Below are 18,138 nucleotides of genomic sequence, written 5' to 3'. Positions count from 1 at the left end.
CAATGACCAGACAGAATTAAGACTTTATTCTCAGAACACTAACAGTGGGAAAAATCATCAGATGCAGGGGAAACAGATTTTAAAACAGTTTACAGGTATAGGCTCCCCATCTGTTGACAGTAACCCAGTCAGTCCCAGCTGCTTCAGAAATCCCAGCAGTTGCCTGCCTCAGTCTGAAGAGCTCCCCGACAACTTCTCTCTACAGAAAGAGTTTTTAATCTCTCAGTTCCTTGGCTTTTGGCCCTGGTTGTCCAAGCAAATTTGGTAGGCTGTACAGGAAGCTGAGCAGGTATCCTCTGCGCTAATGGCTCTCCCACTTGTCCTGTAACAACCCTCAAGTGTTTGCAGGGTATACCCTCTTTTTCCTCACAGCCCACTATTAAAACTAAATATATTCATGCAGGAAATATCCTAATGATGATCAATATTCAGGAATTATTACAAAACAGCTCCATATTCATGAGTTAAGCCATGTGATTAATCTGCCTTTTGCTGCAAAAAAAATCAATGCATATACAATGATGGCTTGAAAAAGAAGAGTGTGCCAAAATGAACTATCACTGCTCATCAATTTAGCAGAAACAGGCAGCTAATGTGCTCATTCAACAATTCCCAGCTTTCCCTCTCAACTTCCCAAATCTCCCCAACCCAGATGCCAAAACCTCTACTTTCCACCTGGTAATTTCTATGTTGCAGCTATGTGATTTCAGTGCAAAAATCTGAAATACCTGAATGTGAGAGACAATGTAAAATTCATTAGATTTTGTATCAAAATTAACAAGAACTGCTGTACTGGTTGCGTTATTTGTTTACATAATGAAGACCTCAAGTTGCCCATGTTCAGCTTGATGCTGGCTGCAGCCAACATTTCAGTTTGTGGCACCAGAGGGCCACAGAATCCACTGACTTTGCCACCGCACTGAGGTGCAACTTGCCACAGAGTAAATGAGAACATGCTTACAGATCAGAGGAAATCCATATGAATATTAATTTAGTTTCTCTGTCTGATTGTGTGACAAATTCTGTTTTTAAAAAAGCCACAGACTTACTACAATGTGTAGCCAATTAGTATGCATCTTGGGGCAACATCCTTTCCTGGCTCTTGTAGATGGGAAGATCCTTTGCCCTAGCATATATTTGATTGGCAGGCATTATTAAAGAGAGGACAGTTGTGCTGGGGGATATGCTCATAGCTTAGATATGTCAACAGTGTAAATGAGCTGTTCTCCATTGTGTCAATCCCTCCAGTTATGTCCCACCTGCTGCCCTTCATTGGGTTTTTAAAGCTTTAAAAATTACAGCTATCACAGAGCATATGTGCAACTTACTACACATGGAAAATTATATGTTGTTCACTGGCCAGACTTCTTGCCTATATAAATGCTAGAATTTTTCAGATAAGTTTTTAGGGTGAACCTACAATGGGCAGTAGCTTTAGAGATCAGGTCAAAAGCTAATGTTTTATTTGGCTATTAGGGCAACTCCTCCCAACAAAGTTTTACATCCATCCAAGAAAAAAAAAATAATAATTTGTAGATGGTTTCTAGTACTGATGAGAAGGGAGCATTTCTCTGAATTGTGGGACATCAAATTCATAAAAATCCAGAAAAAAAAACAACAAATGGTCTGGTAGCACTTTATAGATTAACAAAACATGTAGATGGTATCATGAGCTTTCGTGTGCATAGCCCACTCCTTCAGATGACCGGAGTTATGAAAAGAGGATATGAAAATTCAAAATAAATAGGAGAAGAGAAGGGGAGGGGGGATTAGAGAAAGATGTTCTGTCTCCCACCCCCCTTCCTGTTTACTGGATAATGGGTGTTAGAATCTTGTCTATTGGTGAAGACATAGCCTGCACTTCTACTGGAGAAGCATGCTCTTGTCTGAGATTAGGAGAGCAGTGACCCTCCTCCCCCAAGGACTAGAAGATGGGAGGCACAGCCAGCAACGTCCTTAAGCCAGTCACTCAAGAGACAGTGCTGGGGACAGCAGCACACTGAGATAAGTCAGGGAAGAAGCATGTGTAGCAGAAGCAGTAGTAGAACAAGAATGGTAGATGTTGCAGAGAGGTGAAGGCAGGAGCACCCCACAGGAAAACACACACACACACACACACACACACACACACACCTAGCCAGAGCTCTCCAAAGGAGGAAGAGAACACCACTCCCCTTCACTAGGCAGAGACCCGTTTTCCAGTAAACAGGAAGGGAGGGGTGGGTGACAGAGCATCTTTCTCTACCCCCCCCCCTTCCCTTCTCCTATTTATTTCGAGTTTTCATATCCCCTACTTATAACTCCGGTCATCTGAAGAAATGGGCTGTGCCCACGAAAGTTCATGATACCATCTACATGTTTTGTTAGTTTATAAAGTGCTACCAGCCCATTTGTTGATTTTTTCTGTAACAGACTAACTCAGCTACCCCCTGAAGCTCATAAAAATCCAGGTGTGTAATTAACATGATACAATTAGAGCTAAGTGAATAATGGATTTTTGGTCTGGTTTTTCTTCCAAGCAGGAAAATATTTTATTTATAAAATTTAATTTAAATAAAAAACAAATTTTCTTCTAAACTCAAAAAACTGTTTTGAATCCAGCAAAATGTTCCAGTAGACTCAAAAATCAAATGTTTTGTATTGTTTGTTACTGACAAAACTGGAAAACAAAATGTTTCAAAATGAAGAGAATTAAAATATGTTAACTTTGAGGGCAAAAATCCATTTTTCCCTAGTGGAATTTCTCTGCCCCCCCAAAAAAACTTGGCTCTCGTTATGATCCTGATAAGTATTAGCATCCTATGAAAATCAAACCACTTTATCAATTGCTTACATGATTGCTTCACATCTCAGGGCTCATCTATACATGTTAGGTAACTCACTTTACAGGAGTATCATTTCTGAAGTGCATTAATGAGTTACACATTAATTGTTCCATGTAGACCCTGCTGATACATTTTAACACAGTACTGTTTTAAGCAGTACTATGTTAGAGTGCACGAAGGAACCTTTAGTGGGCATCAGGATGTATGTAGAGAAGCTTGAATTTGAAAACAGTGGCCCTACTCTAATATGTTACCTTTACTGGTAAAGAAAAACGTATCCCCACCCTAACTCAATAGTAGACAAGCAATTTTCAAAAACATTTTTACGGGAAGATTTAAAACATCAATTTTAAAATAGTTACAAGACTAATATTCATGGGTTTTTTTACTATTCAAAGATCTACAGCAATGAAACATCATTAATGCAGTACTCTAATTTAGTTTGAACAAATTCAAGCTGAGAGGCCCTTGGCATTCATATCCAAACAAAACTATTAATATAAACCTAACATACACATAAGCAGATTTTAAGTTTCGTATTTTATCAGAAATCATAATTAATACTTACGTGTTTGTTTCTATACTCAGACAATTGAGAGAGTCCAAAAACTGTTGCTATCGCACCTCCTCCAATGAGAGCCGTTCCTTTTACTATCTTACGAAATGCCATTTTTTACTCTATAAAAAAAAAGAAAAAAAAAGTAAAATTAACATGCTCATCCATGTTAGAGTTCAGACCATGTAGAACAAAGCACTTATTTTAACTACAATTGGTGCTGTAATCGTGTAAAGTTTGGGAGTAACAATATACTGTATTAAATGAATCATTTTGCTTGTAATATTCCTCAGACAGAAAGAAGATGAATGCAAAAATCCTTGAGAGGAGGGGGAAGGGGAGAGGGAGAGGGAGAGAATGAGTGAGTGAGTGAGTGAAGAAAGTGTAGCGAGAGAATATTTAAACACCCTCACTAATATAAAGACATAATGCTTATCTCAGCTGAAAGTAAATACTTCTATGCAGAAGCAGCTGCTTTTGCCATAGAATCTCAAGCACAGCTAAAACTTCCTACCACTAATGACAGGTGAATTCCAGCCCACAATTAGACTCTTTGCAAATAAGCTGGCCCTTTTGAGGAAGGGAGGTCAAAGACCACCACTAGCTAGCTATCCTTCACCATTGTCCAGGTTCTTCTTACAACCCCACTTGTCCAATAAGACTACACTCTAATCTGTCACTGGGATGCAAATGAGGGATAGGGAGTGCAGGGCCAGGGAACCTCCTTGGCTATAGGTTATCACAAATTAATGGTCTCTCCAGACTCTGGCAGGGAATGAGGAAGGTGTCCTCTTCCTAGGACTCTAGCTTAGGGATGTAAGCAAGTAGTTGAGTCAAGTACTCGACTACTCGCTCCCCCTCCCCTCCTTGCTGCATCTGTATCTGAAAGAGGCAGCAGCAGTGGGGAAGAAGAGTAAGGGAGGCTGCCACAAAGCAGCCTCTGTGGGTCCCAGAGCTACCCCACTGCGGCTCTGGCTCTTACTACATTTAAAAGGCAGAGCCACAGTGGTCCAAGAGCTGGCACGAGCCAGGACTATCAGATAGAGGCAAGGGGGGGAGGGGAGAAGAGAGGGTACTTCAAAGCAGCAGCGACGCTTGAAGTCTGGGGCCAGACCCCAGGCTGCACACAGCGCTGCCGCTTTCAAAATCTGCGTGCAGCCCAGGGACAGCTGGGATGTCCCCAGGCTGCACATGGTGTTTTAAAGCAGCAGCAGCAGCAGCACGTGGAGCCCAGGATCAGCTGGGGACTCCGCAGCTAACCGGGCTCTGCGCAGCGTAGCTGTTTTGAAATGCCATGGGAGAGCCCAGCATCGGGATGCGCGTGGCATTTCAAAGTGGCAGCACCGCGTGGAGCCCGGTCTCAGCTGGGTACTCCCCAGTTGACCCCGAGCTCCACATGGTGTTTTTGCCTTTCAAGTGTAGCAACAGCTGTTGGCTGTTGCTACACTTCAAAGGGAGAGGCACCCTATCGATAATCGAATAGTCAATGTATTTTGCATTGACTATTCAATTAGTCAATTACCTGATACTCAACTTCCTTACAAGTGAGACTAAAACAGTAGCTAGAAGTTATTCAAAATTGTTTGGATAGGAAAGTGGCTTTTGTCCATGACCCTCACATTAAAGAGAACTGACTCCATGGTGAGATTTGGAATAGTAAAAAGTTTAAAGCACTGCATGAAATCACAATTTTCTGACCTTTTAGGAAGTAGGGTAGAGCACAGTGAATGGCAGAAAATCTAGTTAGAGAAAGAAAAAAAGATATAGTACTATAGATATTATGATCTCAATGCCTGTTCTCTTAAATTAAGTATATGTTACTGCTTTAATAATGTAGAAATTTATTGTCAAGCACCTGCAAGAAATAATCCCGAGTGACAGAAGAGCGTGATTCGTATAATCCTATAAATATTAGACTAAACATCCAAAAATAATGTACAACTCTATATACTTGATTATTTCCTATCTGCTAGATGAAAGCACTCCAGTCTCTCCAACAGTATGGAAGGACACCATACAGATGTTTTAAAGACATGTTGAATAAAATCACTCTGTTCCAAATCACCATCACTCCTAATTCAAATAGATCAGTTTGATATATTAAACTGAGGACACAAGGTCAGAAAGCCATTTTTAAACAAGCATGTTCCAATTATATCAAACATCTGGATATATAGTATGAACGAGAATATCATTCTCTCAACAGTACAAAGAAACGTAAAGAGAAACAGCAAAGCTAAGATTAGAAACAAAAAAGAAATGTATTTGATTGTTGCCCTCTAAGGTGGGCCTATATGGATTGGACACCCAGGAGTTCGGAAGAAAAGTCATCAACAAGTCATCAACAAGGTTCCTCTGCAGCATGCATATCTGTAGAAGTTTAATTTCATTGTACAGGTTGGGTCCCTATAAAAGCACTTACTGAAAATCAGGCCTTTTTAAGGTTGGGCATCTGAAAAACTAAGGCACTCAAAATCATTAGACTCTTTTAAAAAACACCTTGTTTCAAATTATTTACTAAGTGCACGTCAAATTATTTGTAGTTTGTTTCCCTGACCCCATTTCAACAATAGCAGGATAATTTCATTATACATTTGGGATAAAACAATATGGAAAATGTTTCGATGAAAAACATAGGGACACTTCTTTCTACTTAAAAGACCAGAGGGAAGGGTTAGGCAGCAGACAGCCCAAAGAAAATTTTCCAAAAATGCTCTTGAAAGGGTTTCAAAAAACCTTCAGAGCACTGCTCAGAGCTTCAGTCTCAATAATCTGGGAGTCCAATTTGGACACTGCTGTCAAAGTCCGTGATATTTTAATCCAGTTCTAGACACATACCTACAAGTTAGATTTTCTTAGCCAAGTAAACTCAAGAGGGTATCTGTACTCAAATTACTTTGAGGTAGGCTAGTTTGAATATGAATTCTTTTGCAGTGAATTGTGGGAGAGCTTATCTGTCCTTTCTGGGTACATGGTAGGAAATGAGTGATGGTACTCCTCCAATGCCTTCCCACAAGCAGAGCTAGTCTGCATTCATACTACAGAAGAGTCATCTTCACAACTGATAAATTGTACTAACTTCAACATAGCCTCTACCCCTTGATGGGCCAAGCTACTGGAGTTAAAAACACCACTCTACTCAAAGCTAGGAAAAAACACTAAATATGTACTCTAAGCCTTGCCATGAAGACATCTTCATAGATTCCATAAGAGTTTTTACACATCAGAGATAAATAAACCTCTAACAAAGCATCATCTCTATATTACATGAATCCATTAGTAACAGTCTAGCTCATAACATTGTCAGTGTGAAAAAAAGCAAATGGATAAGTTATTAGATCCATCCCTGAAAGGATGAAAAATAAAAAAAACAAGCAAAATATTCCTGAATGACTCAGGTACATTACTTCATCTGAACAGATTCTGCCTATAAGGTTTATGAATGAGCTTTACAACATACTTGTGGCACAAGCAAGAGGAAAAGTAAATCAGCAAGTTCATCTGTGTTCAAACACATACCAAAGCATGTGCCCTGATTTTACAGATTAATAATTTCCTGAACCACAGCCTGGAAATAAATGACTTCTCATATAGCGATGTACAGACAAGCAGCAGATTTGCTTTTTAAAACTTCCATCAGCGATGTTGCCAACCTAGTGCAGTTAGTCTACCTCTTGTTCTTTCACTAAATTCACATGCACTTCCTCAATGGAGCTATGTAAAGAACAGATCTAGCTTTCTGTTTCACCACAGTGCAGGAGAGGAGGCACAGAAAACAGTAAAAGAAATATCCTTGATGCTATGAAATATCCTTGATGCTATGAAGATAGATGCAATAGATGAATCCAGATAAATAATATAAATACCTCAAAAACTTGCTGAAATCTTGAAGCCAGAAACCTCAAAAAGATTCTGTTCCACATTCAAATCACCTCATTTTCTCCAATCTGAACTATCCAATTAAACAAAAGAAGTCCTTGAAATCCTTTCTTGTGTTTTACTGCAATACAATTGTCTCCACTAGCAGACACACCACCTTACTTGATTTACTATTCCCGTCACGGTTTTTGTAAAGTCAGCAAGAATACCCATTATAAACCTAATATCTTATTTTCATAGCTGTTTCAAAATGTGACTACAGTAAGTCCCCGGGTTACGTCAATCCGACGTAAGTCAGACCCCTAGTTACAAACGGGGAGGGGCGCAGCTAGTGCGGGGTGCCTCCCCCACTGTCGCCGCCTCCGGCAGCGCGGGGGGCGCTTCCCCCCAGCAGACCAGGGAGACGTGGAGCTAGCGCCTCCCCCTCCCCCCCAGCAGACCAGGGGGCCCGGAGCAGCTTTTCTCGCCACGGAGGCCGCAGGCGGCAGGACCGCCGAGATGCGCCGCGGTCCCGCCGCCCGCGTACTCCACGGCGAGAAAAGCCGCTCCGCGTCTCTCTGATCTGCTGGGGGGGCGGAGCTAGTGCACCCCGCCCCCCCCAGAAGACCAGGCTTTTCTCGCCGACGCCTGGGGTAGAGTAGCTGGCGTGCTGCCAGGTTGGTCCCGCCGCGCCAAGGGTCGGCGCTACCAGACCAACCCAGCAGCACTCCGGCTGCTCTGCCCCAGGCGTGTCGGTTTCAACAGTGGCTGAATCTGGATGCCTGGGACAGAGCAGCTGGGGCGCTGCGGGGTTCGTCCCTGCAGCGCCGCACCTCGGCACTGCGGGGACCAACCTGGCAGCACCCCAGCTGCTCTACCCCAGGTGTCCCCAAGTCAGCTGCTGCTGAAACTGATCAGCGGCTGATTCCAGGAAGCCCGGGGCAAAGCAGCTCTGCCTCGGGCTTCCTGTAGTCAGCCGCTGGTCAGTTTCAGCAGCGGCTGAATCGGGGCCACCTGGGGTACAATATGTACCAGTTCTGACTTACGTACAAATTCAACTTAAGAACAAACCTACAGTCCCTATCTTGTACGTAACCCGGGGACTGCCTGTACTGCAGAGAAGTGCAGAAATTTGGGAATGTTATGATGAAAAGAGAAAGAAATGATGAACATATGCAAAATGATCAATACTCAAAAAGAACTAAGGAAATCAACTAGAAAAATTATATTGTCATCATCAGCATCTCTCTTAATATTTAAGGAATCACAAAAGAAAGTGGTAATGATTATACATTTACCACATCTAAATTCTCCACAGCACTCTATGTATCACTACACCTACTGTAAAGTTTATCCATAGCTGGATTAAGCATTCGGTTTGTAAACTAGTAAATTCCATATTCATCTGGAAGTAGTTTCACATACCTTATACAGCAGGAGTGCACTTCAGAAAACATAATGAACCTCCAACTTGTAAATGCTTGTTCTGGGAACACAATATGTTCCAGAATTCAAGTGAATTAAAAATAAAGAACAAATTAGCATTTTCCAATACAAGACAAAAAACAACCTACATTATCTGAGAATTAATTGGCCATAAAGAAAATAAACAGAAGCAATTCCTCATGCTGTTTTATATCGTTTATATTTCTAAACCATGAAACCTGTATTTTTTCCGTGAGTGTGAGTGTGAGTGTGAGTGTGTGAGTGTGAGTGAGAAAATGAGAATACTAGGACTGGAAAGGACCTCGAGAGATCATCGAGTCCAGTCACCTGCCCTCGTGGCAGAACCAAATACTGTCTACACCATGCCTGATAGACAGTTATCTAACCTACTCTTAACTATCTCCAGAGATGGGGAGTCCACAACCTCCTGAGCAATTTATTTCAGTTTTTGACTACCCTGACAGTTAGGAACTTTTTCCTAATGACCAACCTAAACCTCCTTTGCTGCAGTTTAAGTGCATTGCTTCTTGTTCTCTCCTCAGAGGCCAGGAAGAACACTTTTTCTCCCTCCTCCTTGTGACACCCTTTTAGATACCTGAAAATGGCTATCATGTCCCCCCTCAATCTTCTCTTTTCTAAACTAAACAAACCCAATTCTTTCAGACTTCCTTCATAGGTCCTGTTCTCTAGACCTTCAATCATTCTTGTTACTCTTCTCTGGACCCTCTCCAATTTCTCCGCATCTTTCTTGAAATGCGGTGCCCAAACTGGACACAATACTCCAACTGAGGCCTAACCAATGCAGAGTAGAGCGGAAGAATGACTTCTTGTGTCTTGTTCACAACACACCTGTTAATGCATTCCAGAATCATGTCTGCTTTTTTTGCAACAGCATCACACTGCTGACTCATATTTAGCTTGTGCTCCACTATAACCCCTAGATCCCTTCCTGCCGTAGTCCTTCCTAGATAGTCACTTCCCAGTCTGTATGTGTGAAACTTATTGTTCCTTCCTAAGGGTATGTCTACACTTGCAGCCTAATTCAAAATACCTATTAAACCTCATTGCAGGAGGAACAACAGGTATTTTGAACTAGGGCTTTATTTCAAACGCCCGTTTCACTGCAGTTATTCCGGGATTGTCAATTTCAAAAAATGGCACCTAGCCGGGAAGATGCAAATCAAGCACGGGATATTTAAATCCTGGGCTTGATTTGCAACTTCGAATGCCTACATTTGCAGCCCTAATTCAAATTAGGCTGCAAGTGTACACATACCCTAAGTGGAGTACTTTGCATTTGTCTTTATTAAACTTTATCCGGTTTACCTCAGACTATTTCTCCAATTTGTCCAGATCATTTTGAATTATGACCCTATCCTCCAGAGCAGTCGCAACCCCTCCCAGCCTGGTATCATCCACAAACTTAATAAGCATACTTTCTATGCCAATATCTAAATTGTTGATGAAGATATTGAAGAGAGACGGTCCCAAAACAGACCCCGAGGAACCCCACTTTGTATATCTTTCCAGCAGGATTGTGAACCATTAATAACTACTCTCGGAGTACGATTATCCAGCCAATTATGCACCCACCTTATAGTAGCCCTATCTAAGTTTTATTTGCCTAGTTTATTGATAAGAATATCATGCAAGACCATATCAAACACCTTACTAAAGTCTAGGTATATCACATCCACCGCTTCTCCCTTATCCACAAGACTCGCTATGGTATCAAAGAAAGCTATCAGATTGGTTTGACATGATTTGTTCTTTACAAATCCATGCTGGCTGTTACCTATCACCTTGCCACCTTCCAAGTGTTTACAGATGATTTCCTTAATTACTTGCTCCATTATCTTCCCTGTCACAGAAGTTAAACTAACTGCTCTGTAGTTTCCTGGGTTGTTCTTATAATGCCCATTTATAAAAAGGGAAATATTTGCCCTTTTCCAGTCTTCTGGAATCTCTCCTGTCTCCCATGATTTTCCAAAGATGATAGCTAGAGGCTCAGATACTTCCTCTATCAGCTCCTTGAGTAGTCTAGGATGCACTTCATCAGGCCCTGGTGATTTGCAGGCATCTAACTTTTCTAGGTGATTTCTAACTTTTTTTTAAAAAATTTTCTAACCTACCCCCTTCCCACTAGCATTCACTACGTTAGCCATTCTTTCATCAGACTTCTCGGTGAAGACCGAAACAAAGAAGTTATTAAGCATCTCCGCCATTTCCAAGTTTCCTGTTACTGTTTCTCCCTCCTCACTGACCAGTGGGCCTACCTTGTCCTTGGTCTTCCTTTTGCTTCTAATGTATTTATAAAAAGTCTTCTTGTTTCCCTTTATTTCTGTAGCTAGTTTGAGCTCATTTTGTGCCTTTGGTTTCTAATCTTGCACCTGCATTCCTGTGTTGTTTGCCTAAATTCATCCTTTGTAATTTGTCCTACTTTCCATTTTTTATATGACTCCTTTTTTACTTTTAGATCATGCAAGATCTCGTGGTTAAGCCAAGGTAGTCTTTTGCCATATTTTCTATCTTTCCAATGCAGTGGAATAGTTTGCTTTTGGGCCCTTAACAATGTCCCTTTGAAAAACTGCCAACTCTCCTCAGTTGTTTTTCCCCCTCAGTCTTGATTCCCATGGGACCTTACCTATCAGTTCACTGAGCTTACCAAAATCCGCCTTCCTGAAATCCACTGTCTCTATTTTGCTGTTCTCCCTTCTACCCTTCCTTAGAATTGTGAACTCTATGATTTCATGATCACTTTCACCCAAGCTATCTTCCACTTTCAAATTCTCAACCAGTTTCAAGTACATCAAGAATCAATCATTTAATTGAGGAACATAGCTCAGTGCTACAGTCCAAAATAAACAACAGTCGCCCTCCATCTACCAGCATCACCCTAACAAAGTACTTAGCATCCCCAATGCCCGTTGTTTTCAGCAAGCTAAAAGCACACTGCTGTTTACAAAGATATATAGTGAAAGAGAAAAGTGGTTTGGAAACCAAAGTTAAATGGAACGGATGTCAGACATTTACATATACTATCTAAACAAAGAGTCCACTTTTCACAAATGTAAAAGATAAAACTTGAGAATATTAGTCCACTAGAATTCAGTAGTTTTAACTATGAAAACATAGTCTTATGTATGGCCTTTTTATAATGTTCCTTCTAACATATCAGTGAACTCCAAACAGCCTTTGTTTGTTTAAACTGGAATTGTTGTGATGTTGAGAACAAAAGCTATTTAAAAAGTTCATGTTAGTTTTTAACTGTATGCTAAAAAAATGGAACCTCGCCTTCAAGCAGGCATCATGCAGAATAAGAAAATGTGATCTTTATCAAGACCATTTTGAAACAAAGATTGTCCACATATTTAAACTGACATACTACTGCACATGATTTTTATTTAACAGAATTGAAGGTAGAGAAATCTGAAGTGGAACACAAACGAAAATGCTGACAAAAATCTTAATGCTGATTTTCCACATCTACATGATAGTCAAATTAAAAAAGTGGTTTCCAAGGCAACTTTACCCTTTATATTATTCATCTGCTATTTCTAAACATGAGATCCATAATCTAAAAGAAGCACATTCTATTCGGCCATTTTAACGAATGGTTCCCCAGTATTTAAAAAAAATCCATTTTTTCTATGTTGACAGAAATAACTTTCTTATTCATTTTATACAACTGACTAGCACATTTCCTTCAAACAATCCTTTGTGCATCAGCTGAGATCCACAGTATTGCTTTATTATATAGGAAATATCTAATACAGTAATTCCTCATTTAACACTATAGATGCGTTTCTGAAAATGTTCGTGGTAAGTGAAAACATGCTATATGGGGTAATTTTCCCATTAAAAATAATGGAAAAGGTGGGGGTTGCATTTCAGGTGGCAGTGGCAAAGTCAATTTTTTGTTGGTGTTAGTCAGCATAGATTCACCAACGGCAAATAATGCCTGACTAATCTGATTAGCTTCTATGATGAAGTAACTGGCTCTGTGGACAGGGGGAAGGTGGTGGACATGATATACACCTTGAATTTAGCCAAGCTTTTGATACGGTCTCCACAATATTCTTGCTAGCAAGTTAAGGAAATGGACAACAAGGTGGTTAGAAAGCTGGCTACATTGTTGGGCACAACGGGTAGCTCGATGACTGGCTAGCAGTCACTTTCAAGCGGAGTGCCCTAAGGATCAGTTCTATGGCCAATTTTGTTCAACATCTTGATTAATGACCTGGATGAGGGGATGGATTGCACCCTCAGTAAATTTTACACTAAGCTAGGAGGAGAGGTAGATACATTGGAGAGTAGAAATAGAATTCAGAGTGACCTAGATAAATTGGATGATTAGTTCAAAAGAAATCTGATAAGGTTCAACAAGGACAAGTGCAGGGACAGAAGAATCCCAAGCACTGTTACAGGCTGGGGACCGACTGGCTAAGTAGCAGTTCAGCAGAAAAGGACCTGAGGATCCACTGAGGATTACAGTGGATGAGAAGCTGGATATGAGTCAACAGTGTGCCCTTGTAGCCAAGAAGGCTAATGACATATTAGGTTGCGTTAGGAGGAGCATTGCCAGCAGATCTAGAGAAGTGATTATTTCCCTTTATTTGGCTCTGGTGAGGCCACATCTGGAGTACAGTGTCCAGTTCTGGGCCCCCCCAGTATAAAAAAAGGATGTGGACGCACTGGAGAAGTTCCAGCGCTGGGCAACCAGAATGATTAGGGGGCTGGAGCACCTGACCTACAAGGAAAGTCTGAAGGATTTGGGCTTATTTAGCCCAGCGAGCTAAGCAGAAAGGCTGGCCGGCTTTGGTTTTGGTTTCTGCAGGTGGGGAGCGACCCTAGGTGGAGGGGAAGTTACACATAGGAGGGGTGCCCCAGCTCACACCCAGGGCTGCAGGGGGAAGGGTGGGTGGCCGAGCCATTGTGCGCATGGGGGTGGGGGCACTGCGTGCCAGCGGGGGGTGGGGGTGGGAGAGGGGGAAAAGGATTGGTTATGTAACCTCGTGGGCGGGAGGGGGCAAGACCCGGGAGGCTACATGCTGGTGCCACGGGGGGCAGGGTGGGACCATGATCGGGTCGAAAAGTACCTTAAAACCTTCTCCTAGATGAAAGGTTCTCTCATGTGCTGTCTAAGTGGCGGGTGAGGGGTGGGAAGGAGCAGGGCGCTGTCTGTGTGGGGCACAGGCCGGCAGTTAGGGAGGTGGTGAGAAAGGGGGGTGGCAGCGTGCAAAAGAGCCGACTCCGCTCCTCTTTCCTCCTCCTCTCTCCCCTCACCTTGTGTCTGGCCTAGAGCCAGTTTTAACCATCAGCGCCCTTTTCCATCAGGGATGGAAAGCGCCACAGGCCCAGAACAGCAGCGGCCTGGGAATGCATTGCCACCAGCAGAGCTAGTGCGGGGGAGTGAGGCCCCCGTCACACCCTCCCACAGTACCTTAAAACCTTCTCCTGGAAGAAAGGTTAGCCCATGCAAAGTTTGATTGCGGTAGCTCTTATAGCGTCCAAGTTATTAGGGCACAAACATACAAACATTCTTCTGTATATATTAGACTACTATTCAATACCTCATCCACCTTGCTCCATAACTAAACAACTAAAAGCTTTGTATGTATTTGGCAAGAGGATTGTTTTAAATGCTAATAATGTATTTTCCTCGTCGTACAGTAAGCCCTTTAAGTCAAATTCCACCATCAGTTATACTCAAATAACCCATTTTTCCTTGGTATGCAGCTGTGAAGGACCTTGAAAATAAAGATCACAGTAGAAGTAAATCCCACCAAAACCCCTTATCAAAAGATATTTATTTTAAAATCACAGATGACATTTTTTATACCTCATGGACAGCAAATCAGTACAGTGTTATCTATTATATCACAATTCTTTGCACTAATTATTTTTCTCTTCTTGGCTCATACTAGTGAAACTTGTAGTTAAACTGGTACAAAAATAATAAAAATGTGCAATGACATCAGTGCAGTTGCCCTGACATACCTGCATCATAACTGAGCATAATTGTCCTGAACACTTGGTGTTCCCAGGTAAACTGTGCCCATTGCTACAAATTGTCATTGATGTAAGTTTTCAGAGGCTGTTGCACTGAATACATTATCAGACACCTTCAAATGCTATGAAGCCTTTTCACCCAATACATCCCAACTTAATTACTGCAGATATACATTATATGTAGAATGACACAGACATCCAAATTATGGGGTTTTTTTTTTTTTTTTTTTTACTTACTATAGAACAGTGGGTTTCGACCCGTTGTCCCTGACCTCTGGAAATACTCAGGCTATGCCCAAGGTTTCCAAAAGGATCTGCACCTCCATTCTAAGTTTGAGGGATTGCAAATGAAAACTGTTGAAAAAACAGCGCTGTAGGAACAACTAGTGAGACATTTTGTGCTTTGTATAGTATGTATACTTCTTAAGGATATAATAAAGGTAACTCAAACTAGGCTGCCAAGAAAGGACCTTTTAATTTTCATGTTTACTTAAAAAACACTTGCATCATCATTCCTAAATCACAGAACAGATTAACAATTTATAAGTAATACTTCAAGGAAGAGAATACAGAAGACCAGCTACTTAAATAGCCATGTATGGGGCTTGTCTTCAGAGCTAAAAATGCTGCTTAAAATAAAAAAAAACTCTTGCGGTAATTAACATGCATGAGTTCTCATGAGATAAAGGGCATATTGAAGATCAGGCACTTGATTTGCTGTGAGGTATATACACAGAGGTCAACCTTATACCTGCAACCTGGAGAGGACCCCAGACTTTATCTTACAGTTAAAACAAAAGTGCCTCATCTTCACTGTGGGAGGTTTGTTTTTTTTGTTACCTCAGGATCACCGCAACATATGAAAGGGGAAGGGGGAAGCAATTTTTATAACAGAGAAGACGCGTGCGTGTGTGTGCGCACGTGTGAAAAACAGGAATAGGAACTGCTTAAACTAGGATCTAGCATAATGCTCTGTCATTGACCAAAAGGAACGAACAATGCCCTATAAATGCTAACTGAAAGCAGAGCGATCTACCTTTGGGGTGCATACAGACACAGAAAACAATGTTCTGAAGTAAGGGCTACTGTGGGCACAGATGGGACAGATGGCCCAATAAGCATTAGATAAGAGTTAGTTGAAATCATAGAAATAAAGTATGTACCACAAAGAACCATCTGATAGATGATATATGAAGTATTGTACTCTTTTCTAGCACATAGAACACTAAAAAAGACTTCTATTTCAAGTTGAGAGAAGATTTGATTCTTCTCCAAGTCTGAGATAGTTAAAGTTATTGCCAGCACAAGCAGTTTATTTGTATTGATTTTAAAGGACTTCACCTATAAACCAGTTATACAAGGAATACATTGAAAAATTTGCATAAAGTCATAAAGGATTATTCTGATATTTCCCAAATACTTCAAACTGTTAATAGCATGAGCAGGAAATTGGAGTGCTGTACTTTGACTACAATCTTGAAATCATAAACCACAACTAAGAGTCTTGTTCTTTATCTCTTGTGCAAATTCAAATTATACCTGTACAACAAAACCACCCTCATTTCTAGACCCTTGATCCAAAGTCCAGTGAAGCTAATGGCAGTGTTTCCATTGACTTTTACAGGGTTTGGATGCGGCTTAAAGAATAACTGAGGAGCACTGAAATTTTTAGGAGCCAGCCTATGGTTAGTACTGTAATTTGTATTTATGGTAAATGCAGTTCAATCTGTCACCCAAAGGGTTAAGCAAAACATGCAGAATGTAAAGCATTTTGTTGAGGGAATTAGTTTAGTATCAATAAAAATCCACAGGAACAATAATTCACTCTTACCACTACTGGTAGATTTTTTTTTTCCATTCTAACATTTACAAGGAAATAAAAAACAAAACAAATGAACATAAAAGGGAAATATAAATTTACTCTGTATGTTAAATAACCTGAATATATATTTTTTAACATTTAACTTCCAAAAATAAGGCGGTGAAATAGCATGGAACCCATCACAGATCCCATCAAGTCTCAAAGCATGATAATAATGATATTAAGCATAGTGCACTTACTGCTGGAGTATGTCCAGAGCATATCCAGGGTCCACTGGAACAAGGACAAATCTTGGGAGGCCATAAGCATACACTTCTGCAAAGCATTTTGAGTTGAGCAACTGCTACTGGCATTCGATCCTCTGGACATGGCTACCTCCAGTCCAGTTCCATGGTGCTGCTGCCCACCCCTTACTGTTTCTATCACAGGCAGCAGTAGGGGAAAAAGGGCCAGAGGAGGCTGCCGCAAAGCAGTCTCTGTCTGTGGCAGGCCCAGGCTATGTCCACGGCAGGCCCCTGTCTGCCATCCCGCTGAGAAGCCTTTGTCTGGGAGGAGCTCAGACACCCTGTGGACAAGGGGATGCTGCCATCCTGCGCTGCTGCCTCTGATAGCATACTGGCCGCACAGGAAATTAAATCCTGGCCACACAGGAAATTAAATTCAGATTTTCCCAGGATTGTCACCAGGAGAGCAGTGGAGTTGAAAGTCATGCCAGAGCAGTGACAGCAGGGCACTGCGGAATATCTCCTGGACTCCAAGAACATTGACTTTCAAAGAGCTGTGTCTGCACTACTACAAAGTCGACCATGTAAGGTCAAATTTAGCAATTACTTATCATGAAAGCAAGAGTACAGAAATCTACTTTAAAGGACCTTAAAATGGACAGAACAGGCTCAATGATGTGAACTAGTTTAGAAAAAAATTACCTAATGTGGCTAAGTTCAACCTAAACTTCCAGTGTAGACCAGGCCAAAGCCAGCCTCTTGAACTTGGTCTCTTTCTTCTGTTTCACCTATCTTCCATCTTCCTTTATTTAATAAATAAATTCTTGTCTACAAGGGACAAACTCTGTCCTGATTTAAGAAGCACCCTTTGAAGTGACTGGCAGCTGGGGACACTTTTCGAAGTAAAATTCTACTCTTAAAACAGTAATTAAGTTTCCAGTAACTCTAAATGAGTTCAGTGGTTGATACCATTATACAACGTTTTTTATCTTAGGAAGTGAGATAATCTGAGGTCACATCCACAACTAACAGGATGCAAGGACTTCAATCCTTATGTTTAAATTGCTTAGTAGTCAGAGCACTTGCTCTTCGGAAAATAAGATCAAAGATAACTCTACTTTAGTAAAGGTCCACAGACTTCAGGCTAACAGATGGATAAAAACATAAAGCTTGGCATTGTGTGTGAAATACCGTGTGCAATACCATGTGCACTGAATCAGACAGTGTTTGAGATGTAAAACACATTACATTAAGAAAAGTAATCCAGTCTGTGATGTTTTGTACTGAAGTACTGTAGGAGACCATTACCATTGAATGTGGTTGCCTAGCACTCCATTTTAAAAATCAACATATAAAGCATGAGTCACCCAAAGAGATTATGCAAAAATAGACACA

General features: G+C 41.2%; 1 protein-coding gene across 4 annotated transcripts in view; it reads right to left on the bottom strand.

Moving 5' to 3' along the window:
• Positions 1–18,138, bottom strand: part of GPD2 (glycerol-3-phosphate dehydrogenase 2) — a 135,398-nt gene that overhangs the window by 102,817 nt on the left and 14,443 nt on the right. For 3 of the 4 annotated variants that reach the window (XM_075933429.2, XM_075933427.2, XM_006125658.5), the window contains one exon: positions 3,394–3,503. In XM_075933429.2, coding sequence (XP_075789544.2) covers positions 3,394–3,495 — 102 coding nt within the window. In that variant the 5' untranslated portion in view covers positions 3,496–3,503. Of the gene's footprint in view, positions 1–3,393; positions 3,504–5,079; positions 5,099–18,138 lie in introns of those variants that run through there. The other variant, XM_089779729.1, reaches the window with a different exon arrangement.

The sequence above is a fragment of the Pelodiscus sinensis genome, chromosome 7 (genome assembly GCF_052426305.1).
Source record: "Pelodiscus sinensis isolate ZL-2025 chromosome 7, ASM5242630v1, whole genome shotgun sequence".
Lineage (NCBI taxonomy): Eukaryota > Metazoa > Chordata > Testudines > Trionychidae > Pelodiscus > Pelodiscus sinensis.
Note: the sequence above shows the minus strand (reverse complement) of the source record. Positions and strands in the feature narration are given on the sequence as shown.